This window comes from Bufo bufo, chromosome 4 (genome assembly GCF_905171765.1).
Source record: "Bufo bufo chromosome 4, aBufBuf1.1, whole genome shotgun sequence".
NCBI classification, from domain to species: Eukaryota; Metazoa; Chordata; class Amphibia; order Anura; family Bufonidae; genus Bufo; species Bufo bufo.
Genome location: NC_053392.1, coordinates 315,959,599 through 315,977,377, shown reverse-complemented (window position 1 = coordinate 315,977,377; position 17,779 = coordinate 315,959,599). Strand labels below are relative to the sequence as shown.

Sequence of the window (17,779 nt, the reverse complement as noted above, 5' to 3'; positions counted from 1 at the left end):
CCGACTCTGATGGACGGGCTTTATCGCTGCCCTAGCCGTTTTACTGGCTAGCCCCATGGAAAGCCTGGTTCGTCACCTGAACTCTTGAAAATGCCTTTGCCCTGCGCGATTTATCACAGGGCAAAGGAGAGCATTGGAGCATGAACTGCTGCAATGCTCAAGTCAGGGGGGCTGCCTGGGTGAAAATGGGGATATGTCCGGGTTCAGCTCTGAACCCGGACAACCCCTTTTAAAAGGTGAAACTAATTTAAAGGCTCAGGAACCCTTTACAGCTGTTATGGATTAATTAGCTGACTAGAGTGTGACACTTTGAGCCTAGAATATTGAACCTTTTCACAATATTAAAATTTTCTGAAATTGTGACTTTATGGCTTATAGTTTATGAAACCCCAATCATCCAAATTATAACAAATAAAGGCTGGAAATATCTCGCTTTGCATGTAATGCGTCTATTTCATATATTAGTTTCACCTTTTTAAGTTGCATTATTGAATAAATGAACTTTTGCACAATATAAAAAAAAAATTCGAGTTTCACCTGTAAATGTAAATCAGTTAAGTTATCTTTTTTTGCACCTTTGCTAACTTCAGGGAATCTGTACTAATGCTGTATACTCTGGTAATATTACATCCCTGTCCCATGAGCCCATGCCTTATAATGGGAATCTGTCAGCTTCGAAACATCCCCCAAACTAGAATAAGCAGTGTATGGTGTAAGTGACGCAGAGTCCAGTTACGTAATTTTTATCTTCATATTCTCTTACATTCTGACATTGTTCTCCAACAAACTAGTAGTAAAATGAATTGAAAGGACTCCCTGAGCTCATGCACTTAATGGAGAGGGGTCCTCTCAATGCATTTTACTGGTGGTTTGTGGGAGCACTGCATCGGAGTGCAAGTGAGTATGAAGATAAAAATGACATGGCCGGGCCGGGCGTCACTTACTCTATCCACTGCTTACTCTAGTTTGGAGGTGTTTGGAGCTGACAGATTCCCTTTAAAGGGCTTGTCTCACTTCAGAAAGTAGCATTTAGGGTCCATTCACACGTCCGTAGAATGGGTCCGCATCTGTTCCACAAATTGCGGAACGGGTGCTGTCCGCATCCGTATTCCGGACCGTCCCCCCCGATCTTCCGGACAATTGCGGACAAGAATAGGCAGTTCTGAGGGTGCCGGGCGGGTGTATTGAGGATCCGCAATACACTAAGGACGTGTGAATGGACAATTATTATGTAGAGGAAGTTAATAGAAGCCACTTACTAATGTATTGTTATTATCCATATTGTCTCCATTCCTGGCTTGATTCACTTTTCCATCGCATTATACATTGCTCGTTTCCATGGTTACCACCACCCTGCAATCCATCAGCGGTGGCCGTGCTTGCACACTATAGGAAACAGCGCCAGCCTGTCTGATGGCTGGATTGCAGGGTGGTCGTAACCATGGAAATGAGAAGTGCCTAATGAGATGGGAAAAATGAATCAAGCCAGTAAAGGAAGCAGTATGGACAATCACAATACATTAGTAAGTGGCTTGTATTAACTTTATCTACATGATAAACACCATTTGCTGAAGTGAGACAGCCCTTTAATACATGACAGTATTCTACTGGCCTTAAACACCTGACACTGCTGCATAGAATTTTTTTTTAATCTATGGTCTACAAGTACACCCCAAATCATTCCTAGTTTTAGTACCCCTAGGGAGCATAGGAAGAGATTTATCAAGACTGGCATTTCCATACGCTAGTCTTCATCCCCAGTGAGCTAGATGCGCCTAATTTATTAAGTCATGCCTCTTTTCCCTCTAGGCCACAGCCCTCATTGACCGTTTTGATTTATAAATGTGTCTCAAACTTGATGCTACAGGAATGCGCTAAATGTTTGTGCATTTTACGACAAGGTCTAGGAGCAGTTCCATTTCTGATTTGCATCTTCTGAGAGATAATCAAAAGCCACTAGGGGGCGCCTTAATAAGTATAGAACATCAATATATACCAGCCAGATTGATATAATTTACTTTATTTCTATATAGGGGACAGGAGCAAAAATAATGAAGTGCGGGATCCATTATATGGCGGGCACCTGTGGTGCCCATTGATTCCATAATGGGTTTATCGTGTTTCTGTCAAATGTGAAGGAATTTCAGGCGTATAACGAAGTCTTCCATGGAAATGTGAACTGAGCCTTACTGGCAGAGGGAGCGGTAAAGCCGGTATACCTGGGGACTAGTACGCTAGAGGAAACCCTGAGTCGTCAACAAATTAGACCTATGTTTACCTTCCTGTGAGACTAGACCGGCCAAAGGAGACCAGTTGTTATCCTCGCCAGGGCCCGCGGACTCTTCACACCGTTGTAAGCGGCCTGCCTTGGCTGTGTTTGCACATACATTTAGCTTTAGCTGGATTATTATTGCTGGGGTGCGCTGTGCCGATGCGGCCCACAGTTATCTTGATTAATTGGCCATATTGCCGCGCTCACTGTTGGCTTTGTACTATGTTTATCTCTCTTGCCCTTAGTGTTCAATTATCTGTGAGGATTGCATTCCTCGGCAGAATGTTTTCTACAACTTTTAACTTCAAAAAATGTATAAATGCTTTTTCTCATAATCGTTGATATATATATATATATATATATATATATATATATATATATATATATATATATATTTTATTTTTTTTTTTTTGTTGGGCATCTATTACAGATAGAAATTACTGGAATTTAGGCTACTCCTGCCAGATGGATTGTATGGTTGCCATAGAAACAGTTGGGCCATAATTGGGGCCCCAGCTGAGGTGTCTCTCATTTCAAAGCGCTCTTTGAAGCTTAACCCCTTAAGGTTGGGTGCAATTTACTTGATTATACAGGTTAGGTTTGTAGTCCTTAGTATCCTCACAGATTTATATTGACTTTACACTCCACGAATTGGACGTGCCTTCCATACGTTTTGAACAGATTAGCTCTGCTAATTGTTTATACACTATGTTAGAGCAATGTTCTATTATACTTCTTATTTTCAGTTGGTCTTCTATAAAAAAAAAATCTTTTTTAATTTATTTTTTGGTCTACAGCTTTCAGTTTCACTGCATCTGCAAACTGTGAATCTGTCCGAGAGCTGCTCTGATGGCTCAATCTGTACCCCTTGTTTAGCTCCTAAACACATTTTAGACTAAATTCTTATCAAACTGAGAAAACTTTAGCTTAAAGGAGTATTCCGGTTGTGAGAATTCATCCCCTATCCATAGAAACATAGAATGTGTCGGCAGATAAGAACCATTTGGCCCATCTAGTCTGCCCAATATATCTGAATCCTATGAATAGTCCCTGGCCCTATCTTATATGAAGGATAGCCTTATGCCTATCCCATGCATGCTTAAACTCCTTCACTGTATTTGCAGCTACCACTTCTGCAGGAAGGCTATTCCATGCATCCACTACTCTCTCAGTAAAGTAATACTTCCTTATATTACTTTTAAACCTTTGCCCCTCTAATTTAAAACTGTGTCCTCTTGTGGTAGTTTTTCTTCTTTTAAATATGCTCTCCTCCTTTACCGAGTTGATTCCCTTTATGTATTTAAAAGTTTCTATCATATCCCCTCTGTCTCTTCTTTCTTCCAAGCTATACATATTAAGGTCCTTTAACCTTTCCTGGTAAGTTTTATCCTGCAATCCATGTACTAGTTTAGTAGCTCTTCTCTGAACTCTCTCTCTCTAGAGTATCTATATCCTTCTGGAGATATGGCCTCCAGTACTGCGCACAATACTCCAAGTGAGGTCTCACCAGTGTTCTGTACAACGGCATAAGCACTTCACTCTTTCTACTGCTTATACCTCTCCCTATACACCCAAGCATTCTGCTGGCATTTCGTGCTGCTCTATTACATTGTCTTCCCACCTTTAAGTTTTCTGAAATAATTACTCCTAAATCCCTTTCCTCAGATACTGAGGTCAGGACTGTGTCAAATATTCTATATTCTGCCCTTGGGTTTTTACGCCCCAGGTGCATTATCTTGCACTTATCCACATTAAATTTCAGTTGCCAGAGTTCTGACCATTCTTCTAGTTTTCCTAAATCCTTTTCCATTTGGCGTTTCCCACCAGGAACATCAACCCTGTTACATATCTTTGTGTCATCAGCAAAAAGACAAACCTTACCATCGAGGCCTTTTGCAATATCACTTATGAAGATATTAAACAAAATTGGTCCCAGTACAGATCCCTGTGGGACCCCACTGGTAACATGACCTTGTTTTGAATGTTCTCCATTGACTACAACCCTCTGTTTATTGATAAGTCTTCTATGTGGGACAGTGTCAAAAGCCTTACTAAAATCTAGATATGCGATGTCTACTGCACCTCCACCGTCTATTATTTTAGTCACCCAGTCAAAAAAATCTATAAGATTTGTTTGACATGATCTCCCTGAAGTAAACCCATGTTGTTTTTCATCTTGCAATCCATGGGATTTTAGATGTTCCACAATCCTATCCTTTAATAGGGTTTCCATTTATTTGCCTACTATTGATGTCAGACTCACTGGTCTATAGTTGCTCGATTCCTCCCTACTACCTTTCTTGTGAATGGGCACGACATTTGCCAATTTCCAATCTTCCGGGACGACTCCTGTTACTAATGATTGGTTAAATAAATCTGTTAACGGTTTTGCCAGCTCACCACTAAGCTCTTTTAATAATTTTGGGTGTATCTCATCAGGCCCCTGTGACTTATTTGTCTTCACTTTAGACAGCAAACTTAGAACATCTTCCTTTGTAAAGACACATGCATCAAACGATTTATTAGTCATCCTTTCTAGTGGAGGTCCTTCTCCTTCTTTTTCTTTTGTAAAAACTGAACAGAAGTATTCATTAAGGCAGTCGGCTAGCCCTTTATTCTCATACCTTCCGTCTTTTGTTTTTAATTTAGTTATTCCTTGTTTTAATTTCCTTTTTTCATTTATATATCTGAAGAATGTCTTATCCCCTTTTTTCATAGACTGAGCTAGTTTTTCTTCTGCCTGCACTTTAGAAGTTCTTATAACTTGCTTGGCCTCTTTCTGCCTAATCTTGTATATTTCCTTATCTTCATTGCTCTGTTTTTTTTTTATAATTACAAAATGCTAGCTTTTTATTTTTAATGATTTGGGCCACTTCTGCTGAGTACCACAGTGGTCTCTTCCTTTTTTTGCTTTTACTGACAAGTCTAATGCAATTTTCTGTTGCCTTCAATAATGCACCTTTTAAGTAGTCCCATTTCTCCTGGACTCCATGTAATCCCTTCCAGTCTGATAAGGACTCATTTATGACTAATTTCATTTTTGAAAAGTCTGTTTTTCTAAAATCTAAAACTTTTGTTTTTGTGTGGTGGGACTCTTTAACAGTTCTTATATTAAACCACACTGACTGGTGATCACTAGATCCCAAGGTTTCGCCTATAATGACATCATATACCGAATCCCCGTTTGTGAATACCAAATCCAAAATGGCCTCCCTCCGGGTTGCCTCCTCAACCACTTGTTGTAGAGATAACCCCAGTAGGGAATTTAGAATATCTGTACTCCTGGTAGAACTTGCTATTTTGGTTTTCCAGTTTATATCTGGAAGATCGAAATCTCCCATAATGATAACTTCTCCTTTCATTGTCATTTTAGCTATTTCTTCAACTAGTAGATCATCTAGTTCTTTAACTTGACCAGGTGGTCTATATATCACACCTACACGAGTTACTGCATGGTTAGCAAACTGCAACGTAACCCAAACTGACTCTATGTTGGCCTCACCAACTTGTATTAGGTTAGATTTTAATGTTATCTTTCACATACAGGGCCACTCCTCCTCCTTTCTTGCCTTCTCTGTCTCTTCTGTATAAAGAGTACCCTGGTATGGTTATGTCCCAGTCATTTCTTTCATTAAACCATGTCTCCGTAACAGCCACTAAATCTACATTCTCAGATGCCATTATTGACCCAAGTTCATTGATTTTTTTACCTAAACTGCGAGCATTTGTAGACAGGACTCTGAGCTTATCATTTCTTAACCTCTGTGCTTCTGACCTGTTCTGGCATTGTTTAGGGGGGCAATTGGACTCTTTTATTTTCCACCAATCAAATAGTTATCACCTTTCAAACAAGACTAGGCCCATACCTCTAGCTGCTACCAATTCTGAGATATGAGGGGTTAAAGTAGCCATCATCTTGCTACCTGAGCTCTCCTCTTTCTCAAGGCCCAAGCAGAGCTTCGGCAAAACTGTTAAATGAGTGTTTGAGTAGGAATGAGCGAACTTGATGTTTTTTGGTTCGGTAGCAATTCTGTTATGGATTCCGTTATCACAGACTATGACGGAATGCCCCACAGAAGCCTTTAAGAGGCATTCCATTTTGAATTCCGTCATAGTAGATGTCTAATAGTCTATGGGCTGCATAACAACGGATCCGTCTGGTTTCAGTTATGCAGGACAGGACTCCTGCATAATGGAAACCGTCCAGGTCCGTTATGCGGCCCATAGACTTCTAATATGACGGAATGCAGATGACTGAAGTAAAGTGATCTGTACAGACTTGTTGTCCATTCATACGTCCGTAAGTGTTTTGCGGATCCGTAAATTGCAGATCCGCAGAACACGGACACCTGCAATATGCGATCCGCAATTTGCGGCCCGCACATCACAGACACTATAATAGAAAATTCCTTTTCTGGTCCGCAATTGCGGACAAGAATAGGACATGTTCTATTTTTTTTTCAGGAACAGAATTGCGGATCCAGAAAACACGGATCCCCAAAAACAGATGCGGATCCCGGAAATGCGGATTCGCATCCGTTCCAGCCCCATTGAAAGTGGGTCTGCAAATTGCGGAACGAATGCGGACCCAAATTACGGACGTGTGAATGGACCCTAAAGGGTGTATTAGACTGGCAGCTAGCCTGCCAGATCATCGCTAACAAGCTTTCCTAGTAATGCTGGTTAGCAATGATCTGGCAGTGTAATACTGTCACTGATGACCGACCAAATGCTCGTTCATGGGGCAATCTGAATCTTTCAACAGGATTAAAAATCATGGTCTGTTGGCGGTAGATCATGCTGTCTAATCTGCTGCCGGCAAACAACTAGTGAGTATGGGGACAAGTGATGGGATTAGGGATCACTTCTCCCCATACTATGGAGGAGATCACTGCATGCAATATATATAAATCAAAATTATCAAAAACTCTTTAAAAATATGTTTAACATAAAGATGTGAGTTAATCAACAGGTCATTTTTTCCAATGACACATTCTCTTTAAAGGGGGCTTTAAAGGATTCGTCAAAACATGGCTACTTTCTTTCAACAGCGCTACACATGTCCATGGGTTTCGCCTGGTATTGCAGCTCAGCTCCATTGAATTGAATGGGACTGAGAAATCATACCACATTCAGCCTGTGGACAGGTGCAGCGCTGTTCTAATCCTGGGAAACGCCCTTAATTTACAGAGGCTATAGGTAGGTGTTCAGATTGTATTTGCATTCAGCTGCATGTGAGAATGTGAATATTGTATATAGTTTCTAACCTAATATGATGCATTAACATGTGAACCCTATTATAGATACCATTATAATGTGTGCTTTTCTCTTTGATTTCCAGTTTGCAGAAGATCCCTTGGGAATTGACCATGGATTTACTGTGGCTCCACTATTACCTGTGGAATAAGACCCATGGAAGACGACAGCTCTCCAGAATTGTTAACCTACATTGATTCAACTGGACCGGACAATTATGGTTTTCTCAGCAATGCTTACACCCGCTCATCCCGTGACCTCCTATAGCACACACATCATATATGTAAATGGCTATACAAACTTAACGCCACAGCCTTCCTTTCGTGGCCACTTGGATGTTCCACCAAAATACGGTCCAGTTGCCATGACCACAACTGGTACACTACCGGTGAACACAACCGCTTCTACCACTCAAGCTACGAAAGATCTCTCTGAGACCTTGAATTTACCCCTTCAGATAATACTCTCTGCCGTGATGATAATTATTCTCTTACTGTCATTCCTTGGAAACTTTGTCGTTTGTCTCATGGTGTACCAAAAAGCTGCCATGCGATCGGCAATTAATATTCTTCTGGCAAGCCTGGCATTTGCCGACTTGCTGCTTTCCATTCTCAACATGCCCTTTGCTTTGATCACCATCATCCTAACTGAGTGGATTTTTGGAGAAGTCTTCTGTAGAGTATCAGCCATGTTTTTTTGGCTGTTTGTAATAGAAGGTGTTGCCATCCTGCTTATAATAAGCATAGACCGGTTTCTAATTATTGTACAGAAACAAGACAAACTCAATCCCCACCGGGCAAAGATTCTCATTGCAATTTCATGGGCCACCTCGTTGTGCATAGCTTTTCCTCTGGCTGTTGGGAACCCACACCTACAAGTACCGTCTAGAGCTCCGCAGTGCGTGTTTGGCTACACTACAAATGCCGGCTATAAAGCCTACGTGATTCTTGTGGTACTGATTTTCTTTTTTATTCCTTTTATGGTGATGCTTTATGCCTTTATGGGCATATTGAACACTGTGCGGCACAATGCAGTCCGTATACATAGCCATCCGGACAGCATATGCCTTAGCCAAGCAAGCAAGCTAGGTCTCATGAGCCTTCAAAGGCCTTTCCAAATGAATATAGACATCAGCTTTAAAACCCGTGCCTTCACTACCATATTGATTTTATTCATCGTCTTCATAGTCTGCTGGGCACCATTCGCTACGTACAGCCTCGTTGCCACATTTAACAGTGACTTTTACAACAAGAGCAACTTTTTTGAGATCAGCACGTGGCTTCTTTGGCTATGCTACCTCAAGTCTGCACTAAACCCAATAATCTACTACTGGAGGATTAAGAAATTCCGGGATGCTTGTTTAGATCTAATGCCCAAGTACTTCAAATTTTTACCCCAGTTACCAGGACACACAAGAAGAAGAATCCGGCCCAGCGCCATATATGTGTGCGGGGAACACAGATCTGTAGTGTGAATTTTTGAATATTTTTTTTTTTTCTTAGCGTGACTGCCATAAAATATTTAATGTTTTCAACTATTTCCCTTGTGCAAAAGGTGATGCATTCTGTTCTCTGCCAGGAAGAAATGTACATGACAGAATAATACGTGTTACCTCTAGGATTTATGGTAAATCCATGTAAGGTTGATGCTTGCCAGGCCTGCAGTTGGTGTTATTGCGGGCACCTTGTATGCTGCTACAATCAGTGGATGTGTCATTTTTCTGAAACAAATGTTGCTGCTTTTGCTATTAGATTTGAGCCAAAAAAATGTTCTGTAGCTGAACTTTGCAGGATCTCTTCAGAAGTTCCCAATATCAGTAGTGTATCTGACTATCTTTTAGCCGTTTCCTGACATGGCTGTATGAGGGGCAGACCGAATCTCACCCCCCCTGCAGACTGGTGAAAGCGTTTGTGCACTTTATCAGATCTTCTCTCGCCCCTCTGTCCCTTTGGTGTTTAGCAGTGGAAATATTAAGACCGTACATATTTTTTTTTGTAACCGAATATATTCACATTTAATGTACAGTGCCTGAACACTAGGTAGGTCTTCAGTCATAATGGTAAATATAATATTATAATCAGGGCTAAGATACTGTGAAATGGAAAAGCATACAGCGAACTGTATGCAGAAATTCGGAATTGGGCAACATTTTTTTTTTTTTTTTTTTTAAACCAGATACATGGTTTCCCTTTTTTATATAATTTATGTTACGGTAATGGAGATACAGTTCTTCAGGTGGCGCCACTACCGTGGACATACATACACGTTATGTCTAGACTGCATAGGTAACTAGAGGTGTAAAATTGTTTAGGGCACCCAAATGATCCAGATGTCTAATACTGATCCTTTCAGATCGGACACGCCTAAAATGATAAACGTCTCGTTGTCAGATTACCTTCTAGCTTGCATTGATCCTTCATCCTATACCTAGCAATAAAGTCTAATCCAAATTGAGTCAAGAAGGAGTCATATTAAATCTTCAAGAGATTGGCCACAAGATATTGAAAGGAAGGGGGGGCTGATTACAAAATCTTTGTTAGGCAGGACTGTGTTAAAAAAAACCAAAAAAAAAAACCTGACTTGCCATTCTAGGTGCCCTCCATTCCAGTGCCGTACCTCCTGCTGGTCCTTGTTGGACTGGAAGTGATGAGGACCTAATCTTGGTCACTAGACCACTGCAGATAGTAAGTGTACAACGACAACATATTGCTGCCGAGCAGAAGTGACGTGCCATACTTGCACATGTGATCACTGGATCCATTGATTGGCTGCTGAGGTCTTGTGACCCAGAACAGGTCTCTGTCACATCTTCTCCATCAAGGACAAACGGGAGGTGCCTTGTTGGAAGGGGGCCTCCTGAAAAGGTGGATTTTATTTCATTTATTTATTTTAAATCAAGCACATTCCTTTTTAATGAGGTCAGACAGCCCCTTTAAATTGACAAATAACAGCGCTCCAGTCATATACAGTTATCAGGGCATCTGCGTCATTGTTCCCCACTATGCAGCACCATACTGCATTTTAGATTCATGGCCGGTTCTAAATATACCATGCCTGGAAAATGAAATTTACAGATGAAATGATCTGTAGAAAGTACATTAACCAGAACGTGAACGATTTCATTTGCCACATCTCATCCAGACAACCAGTTGTGTGTTCTGTACTGATGAGGTTCATTAACCCCCGAAACAGCATTCAACAGATGGAGGAGCCTCTGGTCTGCATTGACTGTTTGTGCCCTGATTATAATCTTATCTTTTTAACAAATTGTATGGTTGGAAAAGTATTTCTCGTGGTTTTCAGACTATACATTATACAGACCACAAGAAGGTGTAATGTGTTAGTATTTGCCGTTTAAGTTCTAGTGAAGTAATGAGTAACGGACTCTTCTACCACCATGGACGTTGTATCAATCGATTTCCAGAAATAGGATGGTGCTGAGCTTTAGGTTTGTATGCAGAACCCGTGTATTTCTTGTTAAAGCACAACCCTTTCCTGACAAACGCCGGCCGGGACTTCACAGCGGGCCAGCTTTCTTTCTGTGTCACTGGAATTTAATTGTATATTCTGCTTACTTTTTGTATGACCTGTGGATGAATGTGTTCTCACCTATATTAATATACATGACTTGATTGCACTGTTCACTTTGTCAGACCAGTGTGCATTGGAATTGACTTGCAAAAACTAAAGCCAGTTATCTCAGGATATCTCCTTTTACATTAGGGAACATTTTACAATTGAAAATGAAGTTATGGAATTTATATATGGCTTTAAGCGCAGTACATTCAGGAAGTCCCAAAATGATCTGTTCCAGTCTAAAGTGCGTGAAGTATTTTTCTGATAAGCCATTTGATGACTGAAGTGCAATGCATACTGTATGTCAAAAGGCCTTATACATTAAGAATCTTTTTAAGAACTTTGCAGCCACCTATGGATATTAGCATTCAAAGCACAGTGTTCTTGTCGAGATATGAAAGTCCTTTTAAAGGAGTCATCCCAAAAAGTCAATATCCCCTATTCACAGGATAGAGAATAAGGGGCGCATTTATTAAGACCGGCGCTTTTAGACGTCGGTCTTAACCACTGTACCTGGCGGTGGATCCGCCGCAGTTATGTAGAGGCTCATAACTTCTGCAGATCCACCGCCACTTCTAAATGTAAGACTGCTTTTTAGCTGTCTTATGTTTAGACTATTTTCTACGCCTAAAACGGGTGGAGAAAATGGAGAATGAGGTGGTCTGCCATCCCTTCCCCGCCCACAGCACGCCCACTTTTTTAGACCTCGTGTGAGCAGGGAGAAGGTGCAGATTGCGGCGCACAGGACCCTTGCGCCATAATCTGTGCCAGAAATCCACCTAATTTAGGTTTATTTCTGTTTGATAATTGATGCCCTAAGTGTCTGATCAGCAGGATTGTGTCCGCTGGGCCCACGCCGATCATGAGAACATGTGCTTCCCCCCCCCCTTTGGAGCCTCAGACATGCATACTTGTCCACTCTTTAGTCAAATCTATGGGACTGCTGGAGATGGCGGAGTACAAGTGCTTGGCTATCTTGAGCAGCCCCTTAGAGTTGAATGGAGCAGCAGTACGCATGCATGACCACCACCCCATATAAACGGGGGAGCACGGGGCCTCTTTCTCATACTCGGCAGGAGTTCGGTTCTTGGGGCAGACAGTTATCCTGTGGATAGGGGATGTCTGCCTAATAACAACAACCCCTTTAAAAATGTTAGTAACAGGTTTCTAATCTCTTACCCAAAGCTTGTGTAATAATCTACAGAAGCTGAAGAACATACTCTTTTGCTGCCAGGAGGCTATTCACAATTTTAATGAAATCAGAAATAAAACATGAATTAAAAAATAACATCATGTCTCTTTGCCCATGCATTTTCTGGAAGCAGACAGAACTAAATAGACCAAAAATCTGCGTGATCCAGATGCCAGTAAACATTTGCATCACACAGTTGACTGACAATCTGATTAGGTGCAGAAAGTAATTAAATATATTATGAAATATTACGATCTTTCCACAAACTCCCCCAATTGCGACAATCGGAGATCTCATATGCTCCCCGATTGGTAAGAGGGGTGATGACATGAAGAAAAGTCCCTGGATCCCCCCTGGATGCTGTATCTTTCTTCCTGATATCACTTGTGGTCTCCTCCCACTCTCACCTTACACAAAGCAGGAAGCAAAATGTTTAATTTTCTTTCTTCAAACTAGTGCTATATCTCCTACTGCTATAAAAGCTAAGAATCTGGGCTTTAATATGATATCAGGATCTAAGCTTGAGTACTAATATTCTAGCCGTGGCAAGAGTTTAAGTATTGTTGACAGTGCCTCATATAGATCCCACATAAATGTTCACATGGGACTGCCACCGATCCCAAAAACAGAGATCCCCCCCCCCCCCCATCTGATGGAGCCTGGTGCTGTATCGGTATGAACTGTTAGAATTTCATTGTTCGTCGGCAGCACGTTGCTGGTTAAACTGGACGATGTGCTGTCGAGAAAGATGATCACCCGAGAGAAAAATATTTTGCTCATTTATAGGGTGATCTCCACTACATTTACATGAGTCAGTTATCGGGGCCAAGTGTTCATATGAATGTTTGTTCATCAAGATCTGGTCATGGGCCTTAAGGCTCATTTCATATCAAATGTGAAAGGCCTGTGACCTGTTTTTTGGACGATTCAAAACTGCCACAAAAGAGAAGGGGCACATTCCCTGTTTTACACTTTAGAAATGTTTCCTCTTTATGATCTTAAAAGACCTACAAAGGAATGATGTTTTGAATATGATGGATAAAGGGACCTAATATCTGATCTGACCCTGTGAAATAAAACATGCTGTTAAATACTGCTATCTCCAACCAACTGTTGTCTGACCCTACTAAAAGATCTGATTATATAGCCAATATTAAAGGGGTTGTCCAGGTTTTTAATATTGATGTCCTATCCTCAGGATAGGTCATCTACATCAGATTGGCGGGGGTCCGACACCCGGCACCGCCGCCGATCAGCTGTATGAGGAGACGGCACGAAGTGTGCACGTGCCGTCTCGCTTCCTGCTCCGCTGCTGATTTGCCATAGACATAGCAGCAGGAAGAGAGACGGCACGTGCACACTGCGCTCAGTCTCCTGTGCCCCCCTGTAGTTTTCCCGCTCAGTATGTTAATCCTAAGAATCAGTACAGGGAGGAGGAGACGCCAGGGTTTCTCAATGGGAGTCTCCTTCTCCCTGGCTGTGCCGCGATCTAATCACAGCTGAGAGCGTCACAGCCAGGGAGAAGGTGAGCTTTTTTTTTCTCCCTGGCTGTGACGCTCTCCGCTGTGATTGAACTATGGCACAGCCAGGGAGAAGGAGACTCCCATTGAGAAACCCTGGCGTCTCCTCCTCCCTGTACCGATGCTCAGGATTAACATACTGAGCTGGAAAACTACAGGGGGGCACAGCGTAGGAGTGATATTTTAAAAAATCAGGCATGGTGGCAGCATCAGCAGGGGGTACCCTGCAAGGAAAGGTATTTATCTCAATTAATATAAAACCATGAAAGGTCCTCTTTAAAGAGGACCTTTCACTAGTTTAAAAACTAACTAGATCAGTGGGCAGAGCGGCGCCCAGGGGTCCCCCTGCACTTACTAGTATGTCTGGGCGCCGCTCCGTTCGCCCGGTATAGGCTCCGGTGTCTGCAGCTCCCTCTGTTGTACTGGGCGCAGTTTTTGTATTAGGGTTGTCCCTTGCTGCAGCGCTGGGACTCCCAGGCTATGAGCTGTGCGCAGCGATTGGCCAGCGCTGCAGCAAGGGACAACCCTAATACAAAAACTGCGCCCAGTACAACAGAGGGAGCTGCAGACACCGGAGCCTATACCGGGCGAACGGAGCGGCGCCCAGACATACTAGTAAGTGCAGGGGGACCCCTGGGCGCCGCTCTGCCCACTGATATAGTTAGTTTTTTTTGTTTTTAAACTAGTGAAAGGTCCTCTTTAAGGTGGATTTAGACAAGCAGATAATTGTTACGATTTGAACGCAAGCGATGGAAGATGGAGAATTGTGGCATGTAAACGTTTCTAACGATTGAGCGATCTGACAAAAAAAATAACTCGTTTAACGTCTGTGAAATCATTGATGCGAACAAGTACAATCATCGTTTGTCATTAATAAAAGTGTATCGTGTGCATTCATGATGATGGATAGCCCTGTATAGGCATGTATATAAGTAAAAATACGATCAGATATTTTTTTTTTTTTACACGATAATCCTTTCATTTAAATGCTAGTTGTCTGCTAGAAAGTTCGGTTGGTAGTTGCTCGTGTCTGTGAACGCTTAAAGGGAACCTGTCACCAGGATTTTGTGTATAGAGCTGAGGACATGGGTTGCTAGAAGGCCGCTAGCACATCCGCAATATCCAGTCCCCATAGCTCTGTGTGCTTTTATTGTGTCAAAAAAAACGATTTGATACATATGCAAATTAACCAGAGAGGAGTCCTGTCCCTGACTCATCTCACGTACAGGACTCATCTCATGCAAATTAACCTATGTATTAAATCGTTTTTTTTTACACAATAAAAGCACACAGAGCTATAGGGACTGGGTATTGCGGATGTGCTAGCGGCCATCTAGCAACCCATGTCCTCAGCTCTATACCCAAAATCCAGGTGACAGGTTCCCTTTAAACAATTATCTGCTTGTCTAAATCCACCTTTTAGATTGTGTTCTATCTTGTAGCTGTTGTGTGAAATATGTGGTCTCTGGGATTATCAATTTCAGTCTATTATGACTGTGAAGTCAACGCTTGCTACCCACTCGGCTCACAAATTTCTACGCTCCTCTGAAATTAGTGACAAAGCCTGCATTCCCCCTTTAAAGGGTCATGTAGTTTCAGAACATCTGGAGTGCCGTAGGTTGCTGATCCCTGCTCTATGACATACCAAGTTTTCTGAAAACTCCAACTCCCAAAATGCTCCATTCACTTCTATTGGATTTGTCAGCCGAGCAGCTGGAGTGCCGAAGGTTGCTGATCCACGTCATAGAGCCATATAAAAAGTTTGGTTGCTGGTGGATTCAATAGAATGTCTATGGGCCTGTCTCACTTCTGTCTCTTGATATTTGAGAGATTTAAGCAACTGTCTCTCCTCGTTCTAACAATCGGTGGGGGTCTACACTCGGATCCCCACTGAACAAATTTTTTGATATGTCTTTATGATATAGCAGAAGTTTTCTGGATACTCGATGACCTTTTAAATTTACTTTCTAGCCCTGAAAGTACAGTATCTAACATTTTTCATGCCAATCTGCAAAATGATCTACACAATTTATCCTTTTAAAATGTTGATACAATGGGAAAAGTCACTTTATTTTAATTCTGGTTGTGTTTTCTTTGTATTATGTAATGTGGGAAGGATACATCTCTTATTACAATGTTGTTTACAGCCTATATTTTGTTGTACAGAGTAAAAAAGGATTCACCATGTTACCTTATTTTATTTTTTTATTTTGAATGTATGGAATGAACGTGTTACATTGTTATTTCAACTTTAAATGCTCATGCATAAAAATGAGCAAAAATTGCGCTGCTGTCATGATTTCAGTTTCTGTTGATTTTTTTTCATGTGTATATTGCATGTATAGGTCTTTTCTGACACTCCTGTAAAATCTAAATTTATGAACCAGTCTTGTTTTGATTCTTTCTGGGTATCTATAAAACCTTTTATCTGATTTTGGTTAAAAGAAATTCCTGGTTTATAAAACCCATGTAGAGTTTGATGTCACCAATGGTGCTGCTGTAATGGAATTATAGAAAATAGTAGGATCTCCCACACTACTCCCCTTAAAGGGGTTATCCCATGATTGATGTAAAAAATACAATTCGGACATTATAGTACATGACAATGTCTTTGTAACAAAGCTAGAACCAGCCCTGTACCTCACATGGATCCAGAGATCTCCACATTCATTGCTCTGCTAGATTTCTATCAAGCTGACAGCTTAGGGGGAGTGTCTTTTCTGCTGCAGCTAAGGGGGCGTGTCCATGCTCTCCCTATCACAGCTCAATGGGAGTGTCTTTTCTGCTGCAGCTAAGAGGGCGTGTCCTGCTCTCCCTATCACAGCTCAGGAGGCAGTTGATGGATGAAACTGAGCATGTGCAACCATCTCAGTGAGCGGGACAAAGAAATAAGAAAAAAACAAAAAAACAATCAGCAGGTGGCGCTATACAGATATATTTTATTAAATAACTCAATGGTTATGCTAAATTTTTAATTACATGCAATTAAAAAAAGAATTCAGATCCAAGTGCTGGTTTGAAAACTGTAGAATATTATTAATTGGACAACCCCTTTAAGTCCATACAGCTTGGAAAGGTATTCGTGAGGCTCTACAGTGTTTTCTGTAGCTGGTCTCCCTAAGATCAGCCATTGTTTTGTTTGAGTAGTCTCCAAGGCATTGCCAGAATCCTACTCCACACTGATGAGGGGCAACACCCCAAAACAGCTGTCTGTGGATGGATAACTGGCTTAGGTTTTCCCCGTCACATCCTTAAAGCTTGTAAAAGAGCGGGATCTTGACATAGGGGCCACTTAACATCGTGGATTTGGTGATCTCTGTAATGGGGACACCCCTTTGCTCGGTTTTCCTTCCTTTGAGGGATATCTGGCTTTCACTGTGTTGAAGACCCATAACTGGGGCTCCACAATTATTTTGCATATTGCTGTTTCCCAGGGAGCTTTGCACTTTGGATTGCTGTGTCGAGACTCTTAAATGAGGCTCCACAGTGTTTTCTGTAGCTGGTCTCCGTAAGATCAGCTATTGTTTTGTTTGAATCGTGCAATCTTGCCACATGTATCTGTAAGGCACCAGCGGTCTTCTTTAATTAGTAGTCTTTATTTTTTTTGCCGAGGGTGAGCTATAATCCTCTTTTCACCCTTAAAAAAGGCAAGGGAGTTGCACCTTTTACTCTTCAAATAGCTTACAGCTGACCACCAGATATTTCAGTAACGGGACACCCTGTGACAAGTGCAGACTGGGAACTTAAAGTGTCCCTGGACACCTCCAAATTGATAGGAGGTGTTCAACACAAGTAGGGCCAACAGGATTAAGCGGGGCAAGTAATACTAAAATGCAGCACAAAGAAATGCCCAAGCAGAACCAATTACCACAGTGCAGTACAAAATACTGCCCCAGCAGAACAAAATGCCGTAGTGCATAATGCCTTTAAAGGGGTTTTTAGGGAATAACATATTGATGATCT

At 41.6% G+C, this 17,779-nt stretch overlaps 1 protein-coding gene across 1 annotated transcript in view; it reads left to right on the top strand.

Annotated features, from left to right (window-relative positions):
• GPR63 (G protein-coupled receptor 63) overlaps positions 1 to 9,895 on the top strand; it is a 34,023-nt gene extending 24,128 nt beyond the window's left edge. The window contains exon 2 of the mRNA XM_040426827.1: positions 7,614 to 9,895. Coding sequence (XP_040282761.1) covers positions 7,746 to 9,002 — 1,257 coding nt within the window. The 5' untranslated portion in view covers positions 7,614 to 7,745 and the 3' untranslated portion in view covers positions 9,003 to 9,895. The remainder of the gene's footprint in view (positions 1 to 7,613) is intronic.
• Positions 9,896 to 17,779: the final 7,884 nt, after the last annotated feature.